We start from the raw sequence: 26,914 nt of genomic DNA, 5'->3' as shown, positions 1-26,914 counted from the left end.
CGGGTGTACCTTACAAATTATACGAGATGAGCATACAAACGAACGAATGCCTTTTATCGTTACGTCTCTGCCCACTGCTCGTGTCAGCCGTGACCCGCTATATCATCTCCTTCTATATGGTCACTGGACAAGACAGCTCCCACTACCATATTTTTAATGAAAATTTTACGTCACGGCTAGGCCAAATTGTGGTTAAACAAGTGCATGCAAGCTTCTTTAGTTAAGTAGCCTATTAAATAACTAATTTCACATTTTTCCTGTTACCCTATGCCCTGAATCTAGATTGAGATCTTAATAAATATTTCTCGCACGTGGTTCAAATTTTTTGTAGCAATTGTTGGAAGCAGGAAAACTTTGCGTTCCTCTGCAATATTCAATGACGAAGTTTGACTGCATGAAATCCGCCACTCTGAAACTAAAGGTAAAAAAAACCAAAAAGACCTGAAAGCTGCGCACCCGAGTGGCTATCAGGGTGTAGCGCGTTTTTTTTGCAACCACGTGCACCTTAGCTAAAGTGAATTTTTTTCGAATTGTTTGTACACTGCGCGAAGTATTTCCTAAAATATTTCGTTTCGTGGGAACAAACTATTCTTTTGGCGTTCCTCAGGACTTGGAATTCTGAGCAGACTTTAGTTGCCTGAATTGGCTGTAAATATGTAGTTGTAATGCTACCTAAGAAGAATTTGTCAAAAGTTAATTAGTACGCCTTTGGTGACTAAATGGGTGATGTTCACTTCACTCTCGCAGCCTAATGCCTTCCGTGGTTGATAACGTTAACGCAATATATCTATCCTTTTTTTTCAAATGACCTTAGAAAAACTAATTGTATTCGCTGTAAACCACACTGTATATCGAAGGAAAGTAAGAAAAATGGGCTGTAAATAAGACAAAACAGCGTAGCATCGGTTACTGTAGAACGTTGACATTTTGAGCGAAGACAATTGTAGAGAATAAGTCCCTGCTCGATTTTTTTAAATTTTCATGGCAGTCTTTTTTTACCGCATCCATTTGCCGTTGTATGTTTTATAATCACAATCACCTCATTTGTCACCGCCCCTTGGCGGGATAAGGGAGATAAAGCAACCACGAATGGATTCTTCCTCTCCGCCTCACAATATTACACTGCGCTGACGAAAAGCAAAGCTCAAAGTGGATTCCGGAAAGCCGCTGCTTCCCTCTCTGCAGGTCGTAACCAGGTCCTGGAAGGTGTTCCCGATCTCCTTCATGAGATGACAGTGGAAGCCACCTTCACCGACGGTACCAAACTTGTGAGCGCTTCACCTTTGGAGAATTAGTCGCTCATTGTCCGTAGTTGTGTTAAAGGGGCGGTGCAACGATATTCAGTTGGACTGTTTTTCACTTTACACGAGCTTACTGACACACCTCGGACTCAAGGATACTCGCACGAAACGGCACTGACCAAGAAACTCCTTTGTTGCGCTGTAATTTCGAGGACAAAACCGAGCGTTTTCATTCAATCTCTCCTTCGAAAAACCTGATGACGTAGCTCGGCGGTAGCAGTACCGCCCAGTGACGATATGTGAATGCGGCTTATAGATTGGACCCGAGCATTGCGTGGGCACTCGATTTGGGCTCGTGATAATCGACAGCTCGAGAAGCATTCGGGTAGTGTCCTGTGTCCAATCACTGCAATGACAACAACAGCCGAACCATAACAATGTCTGGAACGCAGCGCGTGTCCTGTGCCTTGCCAACCCCAGCTCATGGTTATGATCTACATTGGCGGCATATAATCGGCTCCAGATCACGTGGCCGCTTGTTCTGGCTGCGAGTTGAGGGGACGACCTCTGCTCGTTTTTCTTTATTTTTTTTTTTGTGACTTCGATTGCGTGTGGTGAAAAACAAACGGGTATTTTACAGGTCATTAACGTCAGGGATCCGTTCTAAGCGGTATTTGCGCAGAATACAAAAATCGTTGCATCGCCCCTTTAAAGCTATCTTACACGTGGCTTGCAAATGGCGTACTCTCACGATGCTATTGTTTATTCCTACTTGTTTTTGCCGAGGAAAACAAATTTGGCAGTGCGAATCGTAAGTTTCAGAAGATACGCGCTCAGCAGCGGTGCCACTCCAATGGCAGCTAATATGACGTCAGTGCAAGTCATGCATTGTCGTCTGTGTAACAGTAATACTAATGCATGGTCAGAAACTCCTTTTCGTGTTAACTGCACGTACATATAAGAGCAAGAGTGCCACCAGACACGTCTCCACTAAGATATACCCGAAGCACGCCTCTGTATTATTTCGGCATTTTAGCCATTTTTAAATAACGATCGTAAAATCTTTGTACCTAGTTAAAATAGCCTGTTAGTCATCAATGTGCAGGAGCAAAACTTTATTTTTTATTAATGGTGCAGGTAGGGCCCGCTCATATCTTCAAAGACAATGTTTGCGTCGTCCTTTAAGACCACCCCGACAACTCCTTCCTTCTCATAAATTTGTTGTCTTTACCTACATGGTGTTCTGTATTGATACTCTCGGTCAATCAATGGAATGTCACAAAACAGGGGACTATTGTTTCTTCTATTTATTCGTGCATGAAATAGGTGGATTACTGCTGTTGCAATAGACTACTTCAAAGCATTCCTGCACCCAACAGTGCGCACGGTGCATTGTGGGACCTGGCTGGCCACGGAGAGGAGTGACATGGTTACGGTTTTTATTGCCCCTTGAAGTAGGTCAGCTGCCGCTTGTATTGCCCCTATTCATCTAGGCAGGCCCTTACCTCCATGGGACGTAAGGCCCTGCCTAGGCTTAGTGAGGGGTTGGGGTACGGCCTTACGCGTCCCAGATCCCTTTAGTGGCCTGGCTACCACTGCAGAGTGTAGCACAATCTTCCCAGCTACCGAATAATTTAAAAGGCCTAGGGCGTCGAGTAGCCAATGAAACAGGGTGACCGGCCCAGTACACTCCTTCCATGTACCATCGTTATTCTATGTTCACCTGCGTACAAACTCCAGTACTTCGGGAGCCCCTCGAAATACGCGGCCCGGCGTTCCATACGTATCGTAGGCAACACCTACAGCCTCATAAATTTAAGAAAATACGCCTATTTGAAAATGAAAGCACTCTATTTGGTCGTGACGTGATACATTGAAGTAAGGAGAGATCTACGTAACGCGTTACAATTAACGAGTTACTTCTACCTAGTTACTATTTTCGGTAACGAGTAACGTATTTCGTTACTTCTTTTAGAAAAGGAACGAGTGACGTATTCAGTTACTTTTAAGGCCAAGTAACGAGTAATGGTATATCGTTACTTCTGAGGAGGAACGTGTACAACACCGCCTAAATGGCCTTGTTTATATTCTAACCTGAGTATGCGTCTACTGCCAGAACGGTAGGTGGGCACCCGAAAAACAAGTAAACAGTATGACAGTACAGCAACGTTTATCGCTGAACACGTCGGTCGAACAGTTCGATTGACGTATACAGCGATAAACGTTGCTGGATTGAACTCTACAGCTGGGAATGCCCTTCACCCAGCGAACACAATCAGGTTCGTTGGTTGAACCTTCAGGAACCGGGTAGGGACCGAATGTAAACCCGGAGGTGGCCGATCACGGGAAGGAACAGAACTCATTACCCGCTGTCCTCAACAGGCGCAGTTCCCGAAGATTCACCAGCTCTTCCTGAAGCACAACACTGCCGACCCTAAGAGCGCGTCTGTAGAACGACCCTTCAGCGTCGCCGGAGATGCATTCATAAGGAAGCGGGGAAACAAAACTGATAAAAACTTCGAGAGGCAGCTACTGCTTAAGTGCAACGACTACTAAAAAAAAAAAAAAAAAATTAACCATGAAACAAAAAGAGCTGTGTATTTGGTCGTCAAAGTAACGATAAAAGTAACTCGTTACTTTTTAGGTAACTCACGTGTTCCTTTTGATAATCGGTAAGGAGTAACGTATTTAGTTACTTTTTTAGCGAGGAACGAGTAACGGCATTTAGTTACTTTTTTTGGGTAGCGTGTACATGTCTGGAAGTGAGGTTGGCCTATCAAAACTGAACTTTAGTGCCCAACCGCGGTACCCAAGCTTCGCGTGGAATCTCGCCGATACGCCCGCTTCGATTGTGGAAGAGGTCTGTATAGAACACACATCAGCGGAAGGGAGCCCAATGTTTTCAGGAGAAGGACTTGTGTCAATAGAACGCTGACGCAGGGCTCAATATATCTGTCACGGTTGGAGTTAATGCAATTTTTGGAAATGAGGAGCGAGCTGGACAATAATAACGATAATAATCCCTTGAGAAGGAGAAGGAGGGGGACAAAGAACGAAACACAAACCTCCGAAGACAACTAGGTGACCGGTGTGCGAGTGAAAAAATTCGTCTGGTCCTGGTATCGTACCAAGGACCTCTTCATTTTCAGTAGAGTGTTCCACCAACTGAGCTAACCAGGAGTAAGGCATTAGTAGAGAAAACGGGTTTTAACAGCGGCCACCAGTCTAATACAAACAAGGGAGAGCGGCCTGCATTTTATGGATATGATATGTTAATTCAATAAAGTAAAGGTGCAGTGAGAGGGACAATAATAACAATAATATTCTCTGGAGAAGGGGAACAAGGGGAACAAAGAACAAACACAAATCTCCAAGCACAGCTAGGTGACTGGTGCGCTGCTGAAAAAATCCGCCTGGTCATGTTATCGAAACAGGGACCTCTCCATTTCCAGTGGAGCGCTCTACCAGTTGAGCTAAACAGGTGTATGCCCTTAGTAGAAAAAGCGGGTTTTAAGAACTGCCACAGTCTAACACCAACAAGGGTGAGGGTGAACGGCCTGCATTTCAAGGTTATGATTTGAATTCAAGTAATACGAAAGTATATGAGATTTCAGGAACGGGCCTTGCTTTTCCACTGAAACTCTCCGAAAAACACATAAAAGTTTCGAATAATATGGCAAGTTCAAAAACATTGGCATCTTGCCTGAATTGCTAGCGCTACATTTGAGCGAACACTGACGGTTTGGAAATGCATAAAATACATTTGCAATAAAAAAACACACCAACGACATTGTAATAGTTTTTTGGGACACGCTCTATCATTTGACAGGTTTTATAAGTCCAGTTCTGGAACGGGCACCATTTTTTGAAGGTATCTGAAAACTCCTGTTGTGTTACACATATACGCACATATAACTGGTGATGCCGAAGTCCCTCAAAGTGTGGATGGCTCTCAATACTAAACCTCCTGATTGACATAAGTAGTGTTGATAAAAAAAGTATTGAATAGATAAATGAAGGAAATATAACCTATAGTTTGTCGCAGGTTTAAGAAACAAGGCCTATGGCGCTCCCGGAAAACTCTCTGGTCATTAATAAAATAGCGCAAATTGAACAAGGACGAAGAGGCACACATACGACATGACTGGTGCTGACTTGCAGCTATGTTTATTGAACATCAACCTAAGCAATATACTGTAAATGACTTAATTTTCGCGGGCTCAAATTTTCGAGAATCGGACCAAAGCTAAAAATTTGAAATTATTCGCGGGTTGTAATTTTCGCGAATCGAGTGTAGCTTCCGTAGCGTACACATATTGCCCTAATTGTTCTCGGGACGTTCTTTCGGGAATTGTAGGCGATTCGGGAAATTCGCGAAAATTAGGTCCTCGCGAAAATTTAGCCTTTTACAGTATACCATCACCTGCGAAAAAAACGCACATAAATAAAACAAATACATAAATTATACATTGAATTAGTTATCTACCAGTTGCCAATCGAAGTAATAAAACCATAAAAAATATCCTTCTTTGTCAACGAGACACACCGAAGGCATGTTGGCACTCTTATCTTCGGCCTTCCTGATAAAAATAGACTATATTCTTTCACTCTCTGTTTTGCCCTTTGCTTTCTTCAAGAGCTTCGTCATTTTCAAAAGCGCTTCTCGCCTACAATTCTTACAGTGCTTAACAAGTTGACACCCTAGATTCTTCGCAGTGATAGACTATGTTTGCGATGCCAACTTTTAGCGGTGTGACCTTGTAGTAGGCACTCTGGTTTATGAGCCTTCCCGGAGAAAAAAACACAAAAGAAGCACTTTCAGCCTTTTTCAGCTGCCTTCCGTACGCTTATGGCCAGAACGTCCATTGGGTCAGAACATCCATCGAGTCAAAACATCCAACAGGTCACGTGACACCAGAGTCAGAACATCCAACGAGTCAAGACATCCATCCGAGTCGAAACATCTATCGAGTAAAAACATCCATCGAGTCAGAACATCCATCCGAGCCTAAACATCCATCGAGTCAAAATATCCATCGAGTCAGAACATCCATCAGAGTCGAAACATCCATCTGAGTCAAAACATCCATTGAGTAAGAATATCCATTGAGTAAGAACATCCATCAGAGTCAGAAGGTCCATTTGATTCAAAACTGTTATTTGAATTGAAAATAAAATAAAACAATATATATGAAATTTTTCGGACTCGAGACTGCGAATTTTGCCAAGTGCCAGTTTCGGGGATACACCTGATCAACTACCTTGGTCAGTGTCCTAGATGTAGGGTCCCTCGTGTTCGTGTTTTATTTTTGTCATCTGCAGTCCCAACATTTCAGGATGTCCTTAACTATCTGGACTGAATGGCAATCCTTGTAGTTCTTCCGTAGAATGAACTGAACAGCACACATGGGCCAGTTTCCTTGAATAAAACTCTTTGAATGCCTCACGATGTCTTGGTGTCTTATTCAACCAAATGACTTTATGCGAACGATATGCACTACGTTGTGTCTGGTAGAAGTAATCGTGCCAAAAATGAGTGTAGAGACGCTACGACAGGGTACAAATACCTAAAAAGTTGTAACACATAAAAAAGAAAAACTGTAAAATTTGCTCTAATAGTGCTTCCGTAATTTAAAAAAAAACAACTATTTATATACAATCAAGCAAATCCGAGTAGAGTGTTTTGTCCGAGAGTGCGACTAACTTAAAGAAAACCACGAACTAAACCTACGATTCTCTCGGAATAACTTTACTGATCACGGCGAACGTCTGGGACAAGAGTGTCTTGAAACAATTCAGAGGCTTAACACAAAAATGGAAGCAATTGACTGGCGAGGTGAATTTAATTTTCCTGAAGGGCTTACGTTGCATAATTCACCGACAACAGTATTTTGGTTCGTCAAGCCATCGCGTAGACTCGGAGCCAGCCCATCGCGCGCTCTGCTGCTCCCCCCCCCCCCCCCCCCCCCCAAAAAAAAAAAAAAAAAAAATGCGGCGACGCAACATACTTTTAAAACAGAGCCATTCAGTTTCGAAAAATGTTTAACCATCACAAGCTTGAGAGTGCTGTAACTTTTTATGTGAATAATAATATCGTTCTTTTCATTTAGATGATTTTTATCACGTTGCTTTTGAATGAATCGCTCAAATTTGTTACCCCACATTGCCTGAAAAAAAAAAAAACATTTTTCTTTCCGAACCTCTTAGAAACACATTGACATACACCAATCTAAAATTAAAGAATGGCTGTCACACTGGTTTCTTCAAAGGCGATCTAAACACCTATTATATGGATTCAAAAGGCCTTGTCCATTGTCTGTGGGTCACGTAGCTGCCACGAATCGCAGAGTAGTGTGCTCCCGAGCTGCGCGGGTCAAACGACAGCAAATAAAACGCCACCAAGACTGCAAAGCAGCTTATTTCACCGGTAATGCAAGTAAATTACAATCTTAAACCACGTCGCGTGATCACGTAACATTACCGATCGCCGCTTTCGAGAGCCATCGCTACTGCGCCGTCGTGTCCTACCTGGTTTTATTACGGAGTGGACCACCAAAATACTTTCTTATTTTACGCTCCGTTATGCTACAAGAAAGACACAGGGTCACTGACGTGCGTACACCCCCTAATACGTGATAAAACAAAAAAAAAAAAATTATTTAGGTCCGTTTACATACCCCTGACGATATTAACTTCAATATTTTGTTTATTTATTTATTAATAAAAACTACAGACCATGAGTGGTTCAAGCGGGGATCAAGAAAACAACAGCAATGATCTTGCAAAAAAAAAAGGTAACTAACACTGGTAGAGGAAAATTGAAGAAATCGGAATCACAAAATACATATGAAAACGCACGTTTATTGAATAGCCTAAATAACTGACAAGGTCTCAATAAGATAATAAAATCGTAAAGGCAGTTCACAGCTCAAATAATAGTAAAGCAATAATAACATATTCTATCCCCTTCCGTCAAATACCGAACTCAATTTTATCCTTCATTAATTATTAAATTTTATCTAGGAGCGTATGCAAACGGCCTTTGCTTGCCATATCGTCAAAAGTCGTTTACACAACAGCTCTCTCCTTTCAGGCAAAAAACGATAGAACATTCAACTCGTCAAAATATTCATGACAGCCCATCCGAGTCAAAACATCCATCTACTCAAAACATCCATCGAGTCAGAACATCCATCCGAGCCTAAACATCCATAAGTTCAACACATCCATCGAGTCAGAACATCCATCCGAGCCTAAACATCCATCCGAGCCTAAACATCCATCCGAGCCTAAACATCCATGGGGTCAAAACATTCATCGAGTCAGAACATCCATCCGAGTCGAAACATCCATCGAGTCAGAACATCCACCGAGACAAAACATCCACGAATGGATGTTTTGACTCGATGGATGTTCTGACGCGTTGGATGTTCTGACTCGGAATCCCTTCCGTAGGGTATTCAGATTCGGGTCAATTAGCACCTTGTGCGCAGCTGCATTCTGTTGTTTACACCAAAAGTTACAGGACCAAAAATTATTTTTCATTTCTCATTTTACCTTGTCTTAAAACGTGCCTTCAGGCATCACCACAAATCCTGCCCGCTTTAGCAATTGTTAGACCACTTGACTTCAAACAATTGACTACCTTCTGAAAGGCTTCAAACTTCAGTTAAAAAAGTTAAACCTGCGGGGTATCCGTGCCATTTATTATAAGTTGTTTGCGAGAGACTTTTACAAAAAAATTAAAGGGTCAAACACACACAAAAAAAAGGAGTGCTCGCGAACAGAGCGACAAAGATTAGTGCGATTTGTGCCTTATGTACATAAAGTTTCGCACAATCTTAAAAATATAGCTGGTAGATATGGTTTTAATCTTATGTTTTTCTACTCCTTGCAAGCTTGGCAAGATATCTCCAATGCTTACTGGACATAAACGTGTTCGTAGCACAAAAGACATGCTGTCATGTACACTAACTGCACAACTAAGGTTGTCTATGAAATTCCTTTTAGCTGTGGCCGCATTTGCAATGAAGAAACAGGTGAGTTTTTTCATGACAGAGCTCGCGAATATTGTTTATCGTTACGAAACAATATATTTGGTCATCTCGCTGAGCACTGTAAACGTTGTTGGTGTGAACCAACTTTAAAAACGACGAAGGTCTTGAAGAGAGCAAAAAACAATACAGAAATAAACATAACAGAGGAGCTTTTTATTAGGAAGGTTGGAGACATGTGTGGCTGCATCCCTTTGGTGAGTCTCACTGACAAATACGTATATTTTCTTGGTGGTTTTATCTGTTTCGATTGGCACGTAGCGGTAGATAATTATTTTAAAGGGGCGATGCAACGATTTTTGTATTTTGCGCAAATACCGCTTAGAACGGATCCCTGACGTTAATGACCTGTGAAATACCCGTTTGTTTTTCACCACACGCAATCGAAGTCACCGAAAAAAATAAAGAAAAACGAGCAGAGGTCATCCCCTCAAGTCGCAGCCAGAACAAGCGGCCACGTGATCTGGAGCCGATTATATGCCGCCAATGTTGATCATAACCATTCGCTGGGGTTGGCAAGGCACAGGACACGCGCTGCGTTCCAGACATTGTTATAGTTCGGCTGTTGTCGTCATTGCAGTGATTGGACACAAGACACTACCCGAATGCTTCTCGAGCTGTCGATTATCATGAGCCCAAATCGAGTGCCCACGCAATGCTCCGGTCCAATCTATGAGCCGCATTCAAATATCGTCCCTGGGCGGTACTGCTACCGCCGAGCTACGTCATCAGGTTTTTCGAAGGAGAGATTGAATGAAAACGCTTGGTTTTGTCCTCGAAATTACAGCGCAACAAAGGAGTTTCTTGGTCAGTGCCGTTGCGTGCGAGTATCCTTGAGTCCCATTAGTGCCAGTAAGCTCGTGTAAAGTGAAAAACATTCCAATTGAATATCGTTGCACCGCGCCTTTAATGTATAAAATTTTGTATTTGTTCTATTTATATGCCTTTTTTTTGCACTCCATGTTCACTAAACTTAGTAGTGAAGTCAGCACCATTCCTGTTCTACGTGCATCTCTTCGTCCTTGTTCAATTTATACTATTTTATTACTGTAAAGCATCAGCCAACTAGTACACAAAAAAAAGTTGTGTTAAAAGATATCCCTCTGGTCACCATGATTAGTCATATCCTCCTTTCCACTTGCCTATCCTGCGTTTTTTCTGTTGCAACAAACCATAGCCCTAAACTGTCCTGCCACTTTTTGAAACTCAAAAATGCTTGACGGGGTGAACCGGAGCTAAATCACAAGAAGACTGCCAGGACCCCTCCTCCCGGTTCCTACCGACGAGTTGCTGCAAAAAATATATTAAAATGTGAGATAAGTTTAGTCACAGAAAAAATTATAACATATTTTTTACTTATTCTTTTTGAGTTCGTGTCTTAACATAGACAAACTCCTAAGATTTGTATTTATTTATTTACGTATTTATATTTTGATTCTGTACGTCATTGAAGTATTGCAAATATGTTCCTCTGGATTACTTTGTTACATCCCGAGCCAATCAAGCTACATTATATCCCCCGATGTCGAAAACCACACTAAGTCGGAAATCATCTGAAGCAGATCGGACTCAGTGAGTACCGACATAGAGTATGCCCTGCGACCAAAATATCTCAGAACTCAGACATCACTCTAAGTTAGACATTTCGAATGCGTACTAGTTTGAGCTTTTACTTGTATTTTATTCTAATTCGTTTAAGGATAAGAATAACTATTATATTTTTTAATTAAAAGACAATGCCTTTCTCGCTTTTCCGTTGCTCCGAATTCACTCATTAGATTTCACTGAACGACAGAAAGTTTAATTGCCCCAAGCTGTCTACTAGCTATTAAATCATGCTTCAAAACACTAGACAAAGCAAAAAGAACGTTGTGAGGAGCATAATTTTACTCGCGGAATTTTGCTTTCATTTTGCATTGCTCTAGAGTGCATGAAAGAATGTTGCCAGGCACGAGCTCTTCCTTTTGACAGGGGTACGACATTTCGCTTCCTCTACGTTTCCACGCTCATAATAATTCAAGTGCCAGTTTTTTAATCCAAGCGTCCCTTAATTTAATCCAGCTGTACCTCAATGTAATCAAAGTTGCCATCAATTTAATTCAAGCGAAAATTAATTTCATCCAAGGTATCTCCGACTCAATCCCAACGCTATTCATTTTAGTTGAAGAGCCACTCAATTTAAAGCGGTAGGGAAACGAAATTTCAGCGCTCATTTTCTAGCTTGAATGTGTTGGATCTTGCACCCTAACCTCAAAAACACCAGTCTTCCGTTGAAAGGCACAAAACTAATTTTAAAGCTAAAGAAACGATCTTTCAATGTGCACCTGGTGGATGCATGCGGAGACTATTTGGGAGGTAGTCTATCAACGTTGTGGAATCTGGTATGTAGTCGTGACGTAGCAGATTTCTTTGGAGCAGCGCCGCTCTTTGGCATTTCAACATTTTCCCTCTTAGCTTACCGCCTCAACTCACAAGTCGCGCATTGTACCAAACGGTCCAAGAAGACGGAAAGGAAGGACTCCCCTCTTTCTCGGACCCTCGCTCGTGCAACCGGACACAGCCACCCTCCCCCTAGAAGATCAGCCCGTCGCTTAAAACTCAAACAAAAGTTGCTTTCCCCACCCCATTTAGCCCTAAGCTGACAGTGTTGTGGAAGCTACGTGCTCCTTGGGCCAGCCACACGCTCGTCACCCCACGGGTACTTCGAAGGGCTCGGTTTTAACGCGTTGACGCTATTGGTACCACCACAACGCTGACAACGCCACCAAGGGCAAAGCTCATAACCACGCCTGCCTTGCTACTCCACGAACGCGGGAAATCTTTTCTTTCTGTTAGTTTTTTTTGCGCCGGATATCCCATGACGCATCGCGCCCTCCGGTCGCTTCTCTTCGTGGGCTTGCTCGAGTGCACAGTTTGGAACGAAAAATATAGCCAGTCGTTCAAAATACAAACGCGCGATTATCATTTACGGTTATTATCCGTAATGCTTGACTCCTTTCCGAGCGAAATCTGAATATTTCAATTTTTGTTTCCGTACCCCTTTAATCCGTTTATATCTGTGGTATTAAGAAAGAGTGCTGCTCATCTGTCAGAACTGTTTTAGAGACCTGTGGTGATTGTAAGTCACGAATGAACTTTAAATTTACATGCGCGTTTCAGGAGTACTTTCTTAGTTATATTTCAAAACCATGCCTTCCCGGAATTTCTTACGCCATGACGCTGTTTATTCATGGGGCGCTGGCAGAACCTTCAAATAGTCTGCAGGAACTTGGCGGTATGCTTGCGCCGTGGGGTGATTCCAGGCGTCGCACGTCAACTAAACGATATTTCGATGAAATGTCGTCCGACGAGCTGACTGCTACCGGAGTTGTCGTGCCTTTGGGTCCACGCACAAAGAGGGTCAATACATTTGGTGGTTACGTTGAGCTGTGGTAGAGAGTGAAGGTGACTTGGGGTCGGTAGCCACCGGGTTGTCTCTTGGGTTGAAGTTCCTTGATAGGCCGAAGAGGGGTTTGGTCGTCTCCGATATGACCAAAAACCATGCTGAGCCAACCCTGGGCAGTGGTGTAGCCAGGGGAAAGTCTTATGTGGCTTAAACCCTGCCTCAAAATGGAGCCGGCCGTATAGGCCTGTAGGTTTCAAGCTTTTAGTAGCGCCCTTGGCGAGCACAATAGAATATTTTAGGTTGCCTTTTGTTTGCATCTCATTATGTCCCTCTCATAAGTTGCTCACGGACGTTATAAAAAATATAAACACCGCAGCTGGAAGGATCGCGCTCTCCATAGAACGCTGAAGCCGCGGTTTGTATATTTTGTTTATTGATTTCTTTTTTTTAGGCACTATTAGCGCGCATAGCGAGACGCTGACAGACACTTGAATTCGAATCTACCTCGTGCATTAACTGAGGCTACAGCGCCGCCTTTATGCTGGCGTCTCTCAGACGGTACCGTCGGTATTTCATGGCCTCGTCTTGAGAACACGCTCGCACCAACTGGCTGTAAGAAACAGGCTTATTATAATATACACATCCTCTTTCTTCCCTTCATCCCCCCCCCTCCCCCCTCTCCCCCCCCATCCCCCCTCTCCCCTCCCCCCCCCCCCCCCCCCCGAAAAAAAGTTTCAGGCTCCGTCACCGCCCTTGGACCCCTCCGTTTAGGCTTAGTACAGCGTCCGGCGTGGTGGAGCGGCCACGCCCCAAACGGAGCTAAGAATGGGGAGCGTATTCCCGAAAAACCCACAGGGGTAACCGCTTAACTTCCTGTATTGGGTGGTATCCAGGATGCGGGTGTAATCTCCGTTCTCCCTTAAGCTGAGGCTAAAAGGTCAGCCTTCAACGCTAACTTTTTGCCTTTACTAACGCACGTGTGAACGCGCAGGTACGTTCAACTAAAGCACTGCGGAAGCCAGGGAGCTCGCGCTGAAGGCAGAGCTTCTTGTAGTAACACGCGGTTGCATAACGACGGCGCTCTTGCTGCCGACGGATTTCGTCTACGTTTCGTCTGCTTTCTTTCGCTGGTCGGCTACACCGTTGGACGCTGCTCCCGACGCCATCTATCAATACGTGCACCAAAACGCGCCCCGCCACTCGACTTGGTCGTCCCCGTCGCCGTTCGTTGTTGACCTGCAGGGTCTTTTGGTCCTGTTTTCTTACTGAGAGAGAGCTACGCCTTGTAATTTTGCGAGATAAAATCACCTCTTAAATGCACCCTTTACGAAAGGTTTATATTTCTTAGAGGCGATTATTTTTAAGGCCCATTTAGGTGGAGCCTCTGCATTTCAGTCACGCTATAAACGGTGACGAAGTTCCCATGTCGGAATAATATCTACTGTAATAAATACATTATGTCAAAGGCCTACCCAAGATTTAAATTTGAAAACTGTGACATTAAGCTGCTGCGATCACTCGTAGTTCAGGAGGCTAAAGTAACTTCGCTAGACTTCCATTCATATAAAGCATGCTACTTAGGTAAACAATTTAAAATTAAGTTATAAAACTAAGGTGGTAAAAGTAGTAATACGTAACTAAAAAGAAGGAAAAGACAATTTTTAGTTTTGTTACTTGAATAGAAAAGTGCACTGCATAAACGATGAAAAAAAAAACACTTGTTTTACTGCGGAAGTGGTGCCTATTGCCAAAACGTGCAATATATATATTAAATCCTTTATCGGTTCGAACCCGTTCGAAGCGGTTTGAACCGGTTTGAACTGTTTTGTTTGTTTTTTTTCGTTTTCCGGAGCTGAACGAGAACGAACCGAAAGCCGTGAATTCGATCCGGAACTGAACCGATAAAACTTTCGGTTCGACACTCTGGAACAGACACAGGATCATTCTTTCATTTTAGGCAACATTAAGAAGAGTGTTCATTCTTTCAACTTTGCACCGCTAGAGGTGACATGGCCGCCACAGAGAGCGAACTTAAGGTGTGGGATGAAAGGAAAGAGGGCTCATCATATTGTCGGTGGCGCGGACTCCCGCCAGTGAAGTTCGTACGGAGGACGAAACAGACATTTGCGTAAAAAAGCAAAACATACCCCAAAATACGACACGGTTCGTAGTGAAATCATCTGCTAAGTGGTTCCAGCACACCAACTCGGCTAAACATTTTCGCACTTTTTTAATCTCGTTTCTACTTCTCCAGTTGTTGTTCTTTTGTATATAGGTCGATAATGAACCACCGCGCCACATCCGAAAGCAAGTGATCAACCCGTACCGCTATAGCTATCGCGATGTAAACTAACCCGTCATTCTCAGATTCCGGGCGCCACGTGACATTCACGTGCTGCTCAGAGGCGCTTCCTAACCTGGTTCTCGCCGCGAATGAACATTGTGTTGTGATTTTGGGAAAAAATGCAACAAAAGATGGTCGGATGATAAAATCTGTATTTTGAGTCTAGCACACCAACATTATCTAGACCACTACCCAGGTAGCACGCCAGAAAAACGCCCAACTTGGGTGAAAATGTGGCAAGCGTGATTGCCTACATTAAGTCCAGTTAGGTTTTGGTCCATGGCGCTTTTCAGTGCCAAACTACCTTGCCTAACTATAGCCCTTGTTTGGCGATACTAGGGTACGCCAAAGATTGGCTTAATTGTGCCAAAGTAAGTGCCTGACTTGAGACCTAAGTGCTGAAGTAAATCCTAATTTGGAGATTCGGGTCATGACAATGTTCGACTCTTCTCTGGCTAGCCACTGGAGTGCCAAATAAATGCCAAAAGTGCCAAAGAAAGCCCAAAGGCCTGCCGAAGTTTGGAATCTGTCTGGTGTGCAAGAGGAGTGCTCTTTCACGCGCTCCAGAAGAAAATTGAATTAAATAGGCGTTGGAAACACGATGGCCAGATGTCATACTCTCCGTTCCCAAGCAGACCGATGATACTTGGCAGTACCTTACCAGTACCATTCCAGGCCGAAAGTCGGTTCTAATATAGCTCAAATATCCAGTTTTGCACCACCGTTTGATATCCGGCAAGTGTCGCCGTACAGTCGTCTTGCCCCGGCTTAGTGTTCGCGCAATATCGTGCGAATACTCTGCAATACCTATGCTCTTTATTGGCCGGACGTCGCACAAGTCTGTGTTGTATATATACTAGGTTTCAGATCATTTGTTGCATATCAATCGCATACACGGACGAACAATTGTTATTTTAATCGCTCGCAGCAGTTATTAAACCACTGTCAATAGACACAGCTTATTATCGACATATCTACGTGTTTATACTTCTCTGTAAAACAAAAAGCAGTACATTATAATATAGTATTAATATTGATTTCATGCCAAGCAAACCTCATAAATTAAAACACACACAAAAAAACACGGAGATTAAAAGGAAAGCAGAATTACTATCAGAAGCATGCTTGGAGTGTACTTACTAATAAAAAAGCGGTATCATGTAATCCCTAATATATGCACAACCCCACTCGGGCAGCCGAAAAAACATAGTCGAGGGAGAAGATTCCGCACATTCAAATAACGTGTCGTCGTCGGCGAAGAGCAGTTTTTGCCGAAGTGCGTCCAACAAACACAGCACAAGAATTCCGCGGACTCCGGCAAAAAAAAATAGCCATTACCGAAATATTGACATAGACGTATTCCGGCCGTTTACGACAAAAAACCACGGTCGCGTCTGCAGCGCACGAAACAACACAACACTGAAAAGAGCATTTTAAAAACCGGACCTACCTGGCCGCCTATTCCTATAACCTGGCAAACTGCGAAAACAACAGACCCAGAGATCCCATCAGCGCGATAGGGAGAGTCACGTGACAAATTTTCCTCCAAACGCTTTTGTTCTACGTGTCCTACGGAGAGAGGTCACGCGTTTCTCTGCACCCTTCTGATTGCTGACAGCCACACGAAGACACAAAACCAGGTGGGGAGGCTTGTCAAAAGGCGAGGTCGAAAGGGCATGAACAATGCAGCAAAGCTACTTCTGCATTTTTGAGTGAAAGTGAAGGCCGCTCGCATGCCTGGTACCCGAGGCTTAGAACTTCACCTTTGGTTAGAGGGGGAGGGATATGGGGAGTGAAAGACTATGAGGGAAAGGAGCGTCTTTGTTGATGCTGTCAAATGCTTCAATGAACTTTCAAAAACATTGCCGCCGCCAGGATTCCATCTTAGTTCCCCCGAGTACGAAGAGGGCGCAATGCCACAGACCCACGGTCGCTTCCGCTTTGTGTTGTCGCTAAGATTTCACAGTGCTCAATCACAATGCAAGACAGGCACAGAGCTACGCTCGCTTTTGCAATGCGACGCGTAATAATGGTATCTGTTGAGGACACGAGCGCAGGTCAGTCTCTCGCAGCGCTTGCTCGATGGCAGCAGTTTCTGTAACGTTGAACCAGTCTCACGGTCCGTCCCGATGTTGACGTGTGCACTTACGCGCGAGTACAACAATCTGGCGCTATCTGCGTTCGCAAAGCCTTGTGCAACCCCGGCAAAACATTCAGCCCAGCTTTGGCCTGAAAAAATCAAGAGACAGCCAAAATAAAATCAAAAGTTGCAAGCAGAATAAACATAATTTCTATTTAATTAAGTTGCAGACCACCTGCCTACATTCAATACCTGATCAGCCGAACTGCAAGGCAGTAAGCCTAGTTCTGGCAGTTGTTTGTGAGTTTGGCCCGTAGCTGTCAGATGAGAGAGATGAGATATGAGTTTGGCGCCTTGGGCCCAAAAGATGGCAAATGAGAGCCGAACTACCAGGCAGTAAGCCTAATTCTGGCGCTCGTTTGGCGATTTTGGCTGAAAGAGGACAAATAACAGCCGAACTAGCGGGGAGTGAAGCCTAATTTCGGCACTTCTTTTGCGAATGAGACCATAATACCCTAACTCTTACTAAACAAGGCCAAATTTGGCTCTACTTTCGCTTCGGGTTTTCCAAGGCCCAAAGCTCTTAGACAATGGACCTTTTTCCAGTAAGGAGCGCCTCATGACGGTTTCGCCGCCTAATACAAATGGAGGGCAACCGGACTCGCCTTCTCCCATGGAAACAGATTGGTGTCGCAAGAAAACAGTGCCCCCCAAGAATGGCGAAAGGGCGGTCAAGGTCAAGGGAAAAGGGTGTGCGCGTGCGCAGACGCTTACTGGAAAAAGGTCCATTGACAAATTTTGGCCGAGAATTCGGTGCTATCTGGGCAATAATTTTCGCCCTTTCAGGTTTCTGACTATGAGAGTAGGGAGTCGCGGCTTCTCATATTCATATACCGACGACATGCGTGCTGTGCTAGGTAAATGTAAGCAACGCTTATATATTTACTCTGTATATTTTTTTGTTCACTAGGTGTGTCTACACTATCCAATTCGAAAGAAGAATGGCGATCTACAGTTGGCGCTTCACGGAAGCTTCTTGCCTGTGCCCTGTCACTCCGTGTTTGAAGAAAAGAAGGTGGGTTCGGAGAAGCTCAAAATGTTACTCCTGTTACGGGCCCGCTTTGTAAAAAAGCAAGCAACTGGCTATTGTTCTAGCGTGCCTCCAGTTTATTTACACCATTTACAAGAAGACTCGTTGTTGAAGAAACCGCCCAGCGCCGTCCGCCGATAGACCAATGGCTAAATTACCCAAGCATGAGGGAGAATGCTGGAAATGTATATGTCTACGCGCCGCACGCGCTCGCCTTCCCCGTATGAAAGATGAGAAATAAATATCCAAAATAAGGCGTTGACGAACGCGCGTGCAAGGAACCAATTGTTTTAAACTTTTTTTTTAGAACAGCTGCTGCTGCAGACGCCAGCACGTGCAGCGCGTGTAACTACACTCGCCGCATGCTCCTGGCTCTTGGGTAATTTAGCAAAAGGTCTATAGGCTTCCTGAGTTGCCCAGGAGGCACTGCGAAAAGGACCTTGTCAGAGCCGTATATTGGGAGAGTATGGTCAATAGGTGCAGCAAAGGCCGCGCCAGCGCCGAACATTCCCCCCGCGGTTAGACCGTGAATTAAATATGCGACAACGCGTCGACCAATCAGCAAACTGTGATGTCACAATATTGGAAACGACATTTAAATCGTGAAATAGAATCGTTCGATCTCGGCGTCTCGTTGGCAATGGTGCCAATAGTAAATCAGCAACAATGATCATTGGGTGAGGCGTGGACGCGTTGACTGTGGCTACCAAGGAGCTATTCAAATCGAGCTAATAATCGAGACACTAATGTCGCTTCCGCGCTTCTTTCTGGACAAAAATATGACTGGTGAGTGAGCGCCAATGTGATCGAAGAGAGACGACGTCGCGATCTCCGCTGGCAAAGAACGGATCTGTGCAGACACCCGGTTTTGCAGAGCGCAGTGAACAGGAACATGCAACTTTCAGAATCCACAAGTCACAGGTGTCATGCTATTCTGCGAGCGCGAGCACTTCGCTATTGTTCCCTGCTCCACCGCTCAAGCGTTCGGGAAGAATATTTCGAAGTACCAGCTCGCGCTTGTAGCCTCTGCGGTTAGCCCATGTATGGTCGAAATATAAATACCACTTCTACGTGTTGCGTGATTCTTTTGCTCTCCGAAGTGGCAAGCGAAGGAACAGTGAGCTAGGAATCGTGCAAACTGTTTGACTTGGGTGTGTTGCGCACGAGGAGAGCCTACGACGGTACTTGTTGACGCACTGATGAGGGGTATTAGAAAAGGAGCCATACAAACAGTCAACCTCTCGTAGGGCTCTGCACCGCAACCACGCAGTTTGCTCTGGTTTGGAACGCACGTTCGTTTATTCTACCGCTGAATATGGACTTAATGAAAACGTTACATGCGCCAAATTTTCAGTCTCCAAGAGGAATTAATGCCTTTCCACTCTAGCGACGCTCAAACGGCTCAAATCAGTCGTGTCGGAAATTTAGAGCTGACGACCACCGCTAGGGGCTGTTTCACGGCCTGTGGTTGGTTACGAGCTTCTCGCCTTTTCAATCAAATTCATGGCCAAACTCCCCGAATAAACGGCTCTGGACCTTGTTAGGACGTGTTTTGGGAAGTAAAAACTCGAACGTCTCAAGCTCTCGCACACGTAGAAGCCTCCCTGCTCTGGTGCGGAATGCAATGACAGGAAAAAAAAAACCGAAGAAACAAAACAAAACTTCTAACGGCGTCGAAGCGCAGGTCAAGGCTAAGGCGATAAGATCGTGAACCAAGAAACGCCGTATCACGCGTTAAAAATAAAAAAGGGTAAAAGAAAAAAAAAAAAAAAACGTTGGCACGTCAGAGGTTTTGGCGTAACCACTCGGAGATAAAGTACGCGTACCCTAGCGGTGGTGGTATGAATCTGGAACTTTCGATTATATTTCGGTTTTTAATCTAGCCGATTTCGGACGTCGAAGGGTGTTTTTTCCGTACTTCAGCTCTAAACAGAAAGAAAAAAGAGCTCAGCGTATCTGTTACAAGTAGTACGATGCCCAATCAGGTGAGCTTGTACTACCCAAAATGACAGCGCCACGTTTGTTGAAAGCTTCAACGCAGGAGGCCTATTGCTCGTGCTGGTCTTTCTGGTGTCCAACTTCGTGATGAATGCCAGAAATCGCGCGGTCTAAAACCACCTACCTTTCTTTGTAATGCGACGGCTGAAATGTACTTCAAGTATTCTGTTATTGGCCTCGAGACCCAGATTGAATTAAGGGAAGCGTACTTTTGTGTATCAATGGTTTTCTGAGGAACGTGGTGATTCCCTCTATCTACAATGCGGAAGGAGCAAATCACCACAATCACGGCACAGAGCGCGGCCAAGGGCACAAAGTACTAGGTCTTAGCAGTTGATTCCAGTGCGTGAGTGCTGCAGTGGCGCCTCCCATGGCTTCGGCCTCACGTCCTTGGCATTATTTTTACTCCAAGTACGTGTGAAACTAAGTGTAGTTATGGTTTTCTCCATATGAGCCGTGCCGATCGAATGTCGATGCGAATATACGCACTTAAAGCACTCGATCTGAATATTTATTTATTCTGCTGACCTTGCATTGCATTATAAATTCAATAATTTAGTAAAAATTATCAGCCGCATTCCTTTATAAAAATTGTTTTACTTTTTATTTAAAACGTGTTGACTTCTTGTTGACGTGGTCAACAAAACGTTTATTGACTTTGTGTTGTAACTTTTCTTATGATTTTCTTCAGCCTGAGTCAAAAGAAAAGCTGTTGACTTTCTATTAACTTTATGGTGATTTTTTTCTGCTAATGTTCAGTTGACAGTGTCATCACAATGACTCAGGACGTTTTGTTTACTTGGTGCTTAAAATTTTCAGTTGATCTCTGTAGCCAGTGTCCATAGAAAAGCTACATGCTTTCTGTTGACTTTTTATTGAACATTGTACACCTCGACTAGATGTCAAAAATCACTAAGTTTCTCAATAGTCTATGACAAGGTGAGAACGGTAGGGAGCAGCTTCCAGTTGTCCTGCCTCTAGCGCGAGCCTTCTACCCTTGACAATGCTTCGGCGTTCGTGCAGCTCGAGCGCACGCCTACAGTCAAAGCGCGACAGAAGGCACGAGGCGCGTGCTGAATGCCTGGCGTTCGGAAGACACGCCCTGCCGTTCTCACTTTGTAAGTGACTATAGTGACTTTAATGATCATACCCTGTTGGAAAGTTTCGATGATGGAAAGATGACGGAAAAGGCTCATACAAGCGTAACCGTAATATGGGACATCCTATACAAGCGAATCGGTGGATCCAGTATAGTGGATTACGGCGGAGCGATACAGGTGGGCGGAACCATACAAGCGTGTCGTATTATGGGACATCCTATACCAGCGTAGTGGAATATGGCGGAACCATGCGGAACCATACATGCATAACATAATATGGGACAACCTATGCCAGCTAAAAGGCGATACCAGCACGGTGGAGCCACATGGCTCCAACATGCTGGTTTCGCCTTTTCACTGTTGTACAGGGCAATTTAGTTTTAAGCTTTACATACATGTTTAGAAAGGTCGTGAAAGCTAAATTAATGCGGTTTGTGCAGGCGAGTTATACGGCCAGGGGTACATAGTATAGGGACCAAATCGTAACAATCAGTCAGATAATTAAATACAATTTGTTAATTAACTTTTTAATTAGTGAAAATGAAAATATGGTTTCAATTAGAAACTTGCTGACTCATTGAAAACCACAAAATCAACTCTTATTAGAAGGATATAATGCAGGGGTAGCCTTTTACACGTTCTGTAAAAACGCTTTATTTAGACGAGTTTCTAGGTTTCAGTTTCTTATCAGAGCTCATCTCTGCGCCCAAGGTCCTGTTCCCCCTTAGACACGCAATGCACGGGAACGCGACAGAACAGCACACGACAAAACAGCACGCGACAAAACAGCACGGTCAATACAGCACGCGTCAAAACAGCACAGCGTCAAAACAGCACGGCGACAAAACAGCACGCGTCATAATAGCACGCGACAAAACAGCACGGCGTCAAAACGGCACAGCGACAGAAGAGCACGTGCCAAAACAGCACGGTGTCAAAACAGCACAGCGACAAAACAGCACGCATTTAAAGAGGCTGTAATAGGTAGCGTTTTATGAAAACAAGACTGAACGTAAAGAAAAAGGGTTGGATATTGCATGGCATTATTTAACAGTTAGTGGAGAAACAATAAAAAAAAGTACGCTGGCGGCGCACTCAAGCCAGTGTCCCGAGTGCTGCTGCTGTGTGATTGCTAAAATCAAATAAAGTTAGCAGTAGTTACCACTACTTAACTACGCTAATCTCTGAAGAGATTGGGTAGTAAGAGAGGATACCTTCGCGTCGATCTTGGCTTCGTTGTCTGGTGTTTTTTGAAGTATCAGGGAAAGAGGAAAAGTTATTGGGAAAGAGATATCAATAAGTTCAAGTTATGAAGTGCCTGGTTTGTGGCGGTCCGGTGGGGTTCCGTAGTACTCGTCGTTTCGTAATTACCACCTAAGCGTAAAACATCCCCCACCACCCCCCCCCCCCCCCCCAAAAAAAAAAAAGCGGGAGATATGCCGATTACAGATGCATTGATAGAACCGGTAAGATAATGTGACTTTAATGTGGAGCGTATTCAAGGTGTATCATGGGCACCGATTCTGCGGGGTTCATTCGCCGTGAATGAAATCTCCTGGAAACACGGGGATGGAGCTTGCAGGCGAGAAGTTGTACTTTTCGAGTTAAATTCACAGATTATTGCCGACGCAAGTCTTGATCGAGTGGAAACCGGTGAAGCAGTAACATGCTGCAGCCTCAATGCTGTGGCCTTACACTGCAGCATGGGCTGAACACACCGTTGCCGCACGCACTTTCTGTTTTTTTTTTTTAAACAACTAACGGCAGCACATTGCCGTGCGATTGAATTATTTATTGCACACGATATCACCCTCAAACTTGTGCGTCAAAATGAGCAAAATTGCTCGAAAATTGTGGTGGTTTAGCTTGGCTATGCGTCGCGTGAGCTTATGCGCACAAAATAAGACGCGCTATCGAGCGGCTTTGGTGCAGCGTCAGACTTCACTACTGCGCAACGGAGGCGCACAACTGGGCACACGGTGACGCCAGTGCGACTGCCGCGGCTATGACGTCACTCCTAGGGAATGCGCACACCGGCGAGGCGGGCGCGGAAGAGCCGAATACACCAACTCATCTCTGTGACGTCACGGCGCGGTGGTGGCGGGTCGGTCGCACTTCCGGTCTGGGGCTGTGGGCAGAAGTCCCCAGACCAGACGTGTAATCCTGCGTTGTTTAGAAGGGAACCAGACAAAAACCTGCCTTCTCGTCAAAACGCCGGGACTGGGGCCGTACCTAATGTGTCGAGAAAGATTTGAAGGTCAGTTTTCACGTGCTCGGTTCGTCCGAGAATCTGGATATGTGCTGTGAAAAGAAAAAAACAGACGCCGACGGACAACGATTGCATGGGCGGGAAGCACTTTGAGTTGAATTCACGGATACTTGTGGTCATCAGATTTATTTGTTTTATTCCAACATGAACGCCAGAAAACCATCAAGTTGTGCGGACCACCTGCGGACTACGTTCAATGCGTCTTCAAGTTCAAACAGCTGCCTGATCGTTCGAACTGTCGTCTGCTCTTTCAAACGTTTCTGCTTGTCGTCTGCTCTCTTAGACGACGCCGGCCCGTAGATTAAATATTGGCCCGGTACTTGCTATATGAAGTAAAAGCACACCTCAAATGACTTAAGTTTGAAGGTTGGTAAGCAGGCTCGATGTAAACAGTAAATACAATGAGATGTTCATCATTGCTACGAGTAACCGTCACTGACTTACTATGACTAATTGACTTGGTCCGATTCTGCTTGCGATTTTCAGTATCGACTTCGACTATCTCAGCTACGGTTCACCCTTTTGCAGCCCGAAAGGCGTCGCGACTGAAAATCGCGAGCGAAATCTCATCATGCGAATCAGGTTTTAGCGTACATACGCTAAAACCTGATCCACACGGAATGAAGTCCACGCGGAATGAAACACCACATGTCACATTCTTCACCCGAAGTTTCGCGGTGTAACGAGCCTCGGTAATTTCGCTGACGCCGCTCAGGTAGTCAGACATCGCCAGGAAGACGTAGAATCAACAATTCGAACGCGACAAAGAGCAGGGGGACTCACACCGACGCCGACAACATCGCATTTCAAACGTTTGTTTATTGGCGACGGCGAACTTCTTGCCCACACCCTCATCGCGCATGCGCGGCGCCGGTGGCGTCCGCTAGGGGCGCTCCGGTTTGTTTGTAAACATGAGTTGGTGTATATGTAGAGAGTTTGGCCATTCGTTGGGAAGTATAGGAGACAAATGAGGAGGCACCATTGGCCGAAAGCGGGCTGGGCGTGTTCCAGGGCGTCTTCAGAAATTCGAATGTGACCAACCAGAAGCCGGAAATTGTACCCTGGCGGTGGTCCCGAGAAACAAACCTGATAACTGCATTAGAGTAACTTACGATGGCTGAAAATATGGTACACGTGATGTTTCAATCACGCTCATCCAAAATGATGGTGGAAGAGTGCGACTAGCGGAACGATCGGCATAATCCGTACTCCCACCGCCGAGGGCCGGGAATCTGCCGTCCGAGTGGTCATACTCTGTCCGAGCAAAACAGAGTTGAGCGGCGCATTCGTTTCTTACATCTTTCTGCATGATTATGATCAAAACAACACGTGCACCCGATTATCAACCACGAAGAGTTACTACACTTCACTCTTACGCGCTTATTAAAACCTCATACGAACATAGACCTTTGATCAGAACTGTTTCTCGCTACCACCGCTAGGGGATTCTTTTCGGCTTCTGGTTGGTCAAGATAGCATGCCAAGCCCTCGTTCCAAGTCTGGTGCTCGCCCTGGCTCTGCCCGCGCCTCGCATTGACCAAACTCTCTACATACGTGGCTCTGGGGCGCGACGGCGGCGGCTCCGACGCGCCAGCTGTGCGCCGTGTGACGTCACTGCTCCTCGCGCATGCGCAGCACGGAGCACGGCTCATTATGCGAGCCACGCGAAACTGCTCAACCTCGGCCCCAGTGTAGCTCACGCTACAAACTAGCCAGAATAAACACCAGCGGGGGCTTCGGTACTGCCCAGGGAACCCTCATGCGCGCATCGAGTATAATCCCCACTCCGAACTTGGTTCCAAAAGAACCGATTCGAAAAATTGGCCGCCGACAAGTTGGCTTTCAACGAATCGGCCTAGAACCTCAATTCCTTTACAGTGCCTTATTTGAGACGTGCCTTTTTTAACTTCAAATGCTATACGTAGGGTTCAGCGTTTTCGGGTTAAACCGAATTACCCGGTAAAAGTACGCTGAATTCATTTTTCCAAATTCGGTCTTAACTGAAAGGTTCAGTAGTTCCGAAGGCGTTTGGAGTGGTGTGTGTGTGATAACTAGGGTTTCGTGTTTTCGGATAAATTCGAAAAACATCCGCCGGTAAACGTTTCGTCTATTCGGATTTATCTGATAAACTGAATTTCGATGTTCCAATCCTCTCCCCCCCCCCCCCCCACACACACACACAAATATATTTCACAATTAATGGTTTCATCAGCGCATAGAGTAAATGGTCCTGGGAAAATGACACCACACTTATGTTTCAAATTTCGGTCAAAACAACAGGTCATTCTACTATCGGGTCAAGACAAAAGTTACTGTTTATGTTTTCGGTTTGGGTCATACTATTTTTGCCTGAGAGGAAGGAGAGGTTGTGTTTTTGTAACCGTGAAAGCTATGGACCACAGCAATTACATAAAGTGGGGAAGAGGACAGTTGAAACTTCTCTATTTAATCCTTTTCCACTCTACCTCTTGCGGCCGCGCGGTAGGTTGATGGAATAGCATGGAATGAATACAGACTTCCCAGCGACTACCTCCAGTAGGTTTTTAATTTTAAGGTATCGACATTTATCGAAATAACACTTGTGTGCCGCTTTTTCTCTATGACAAATTAGTATTGCCAGTAGTAATGGCACCAACACCAAATCCAACTGAAGAAAATATTAATTAATACAATCGCGTTTTTTTTTCTTTTGTTCAGCCTACGTTTACATTCGGATATTATTTGTTTATTTTTAATAAGAAACACTGCGAAATTGAGCTCCGAATTTTGGAGAATTCGGAATCAAACAAAAATAAACTCCGATAAACTCCGAATTTTCGGCAAAAAATAAACTAAGAAAAACACCCTCCGAACTTGACGAAAACTAAACTCCGAAAACATGGAACCCTACTCATTACTGACCGTATGACCACTTCCTTTCGCAGTTTTCAGCTTGTCTGCGAGATCGGTTCAACTTTCATCAAAAGCTGCGGGGGCGCAGGGGTCTTCAGGACAAAATCTGGGTTTTTCACCTCATAGGGATTTGTGCCGAATTCTTTGTTAAAAGAAGAGAGTTTAATCGTGAAATCAAACAATGGAAATCATGAGCGTCCGTAAATGCCGCGCATTGTTTAACACCCCCAACTTCCGTCTACTAGAAGAGGGCATAAATACGAGTGTTTTATTGTCATTTCTGCCGTCGGCGCGAGTTTGTCACCTCTCGCAGTTACGGAAATAGGGGAAAACGCACCGAGTACAACGCTTGCTAATTTCTTCATTTTGATATTTGCCTCTCCGACCGAAGTGGTACTGAAGCTCATGCTCGTCCTGTGTACAAATGCCAGCACACGACGATAATGTCAGATCACGATAAG

At 44.7% G+C, this 26,914-nt stretch overlaps 1 protein-coding gene across 4 annotated transcripts in view; it reads left to right on the top strand.

Annotated features, from left to right (window-relative positions):
• The window catches only part of LOC8051728 (urease subunit alpha), a 286,808-nt gene that overhangs the window by 100,460 nt on the left and 159,434 nt on the right, over positions 1-26,914 (top strand). For all 4 annotated transcript variants that reach the window (XM_042290983.1, XM_042290985.1, XM_042290986.1 and 1 more), the window contains exons 4-5: positions 1,186-1,268; positions 18,075-18,179. In XM_042290983.1, coding sequence (XP_042146917.1) covers positions 1,186-1,268; positions 18,075-18,179 — 188 coding nt within the window. The remainder of the gene's footprint in view (positions 1-1,185; positions 1,269-18,074; positions 18,180-26,914) is intronic.

This window comes from Ixodes scapularis, unplaced genomic scaffold, assembly GCF_016920785.2.
Source record: "Ixodes scapularis isolate PalLabHiFi unplaced genomic scaffold, ASM1692078v2 PGA_scaffold1__304_contigs__length_218370807, whole genome shotgun sequence".
Lineage (NCBI taxonomy): Eukaryota > Metazoa > Arthropoda > Arachnida > Ixodida > Ixodidae > Ixodes > Ixodes scapularis.
This window is presented reverse-complemented; position numbering and strand designations above follow the sequence as displayed.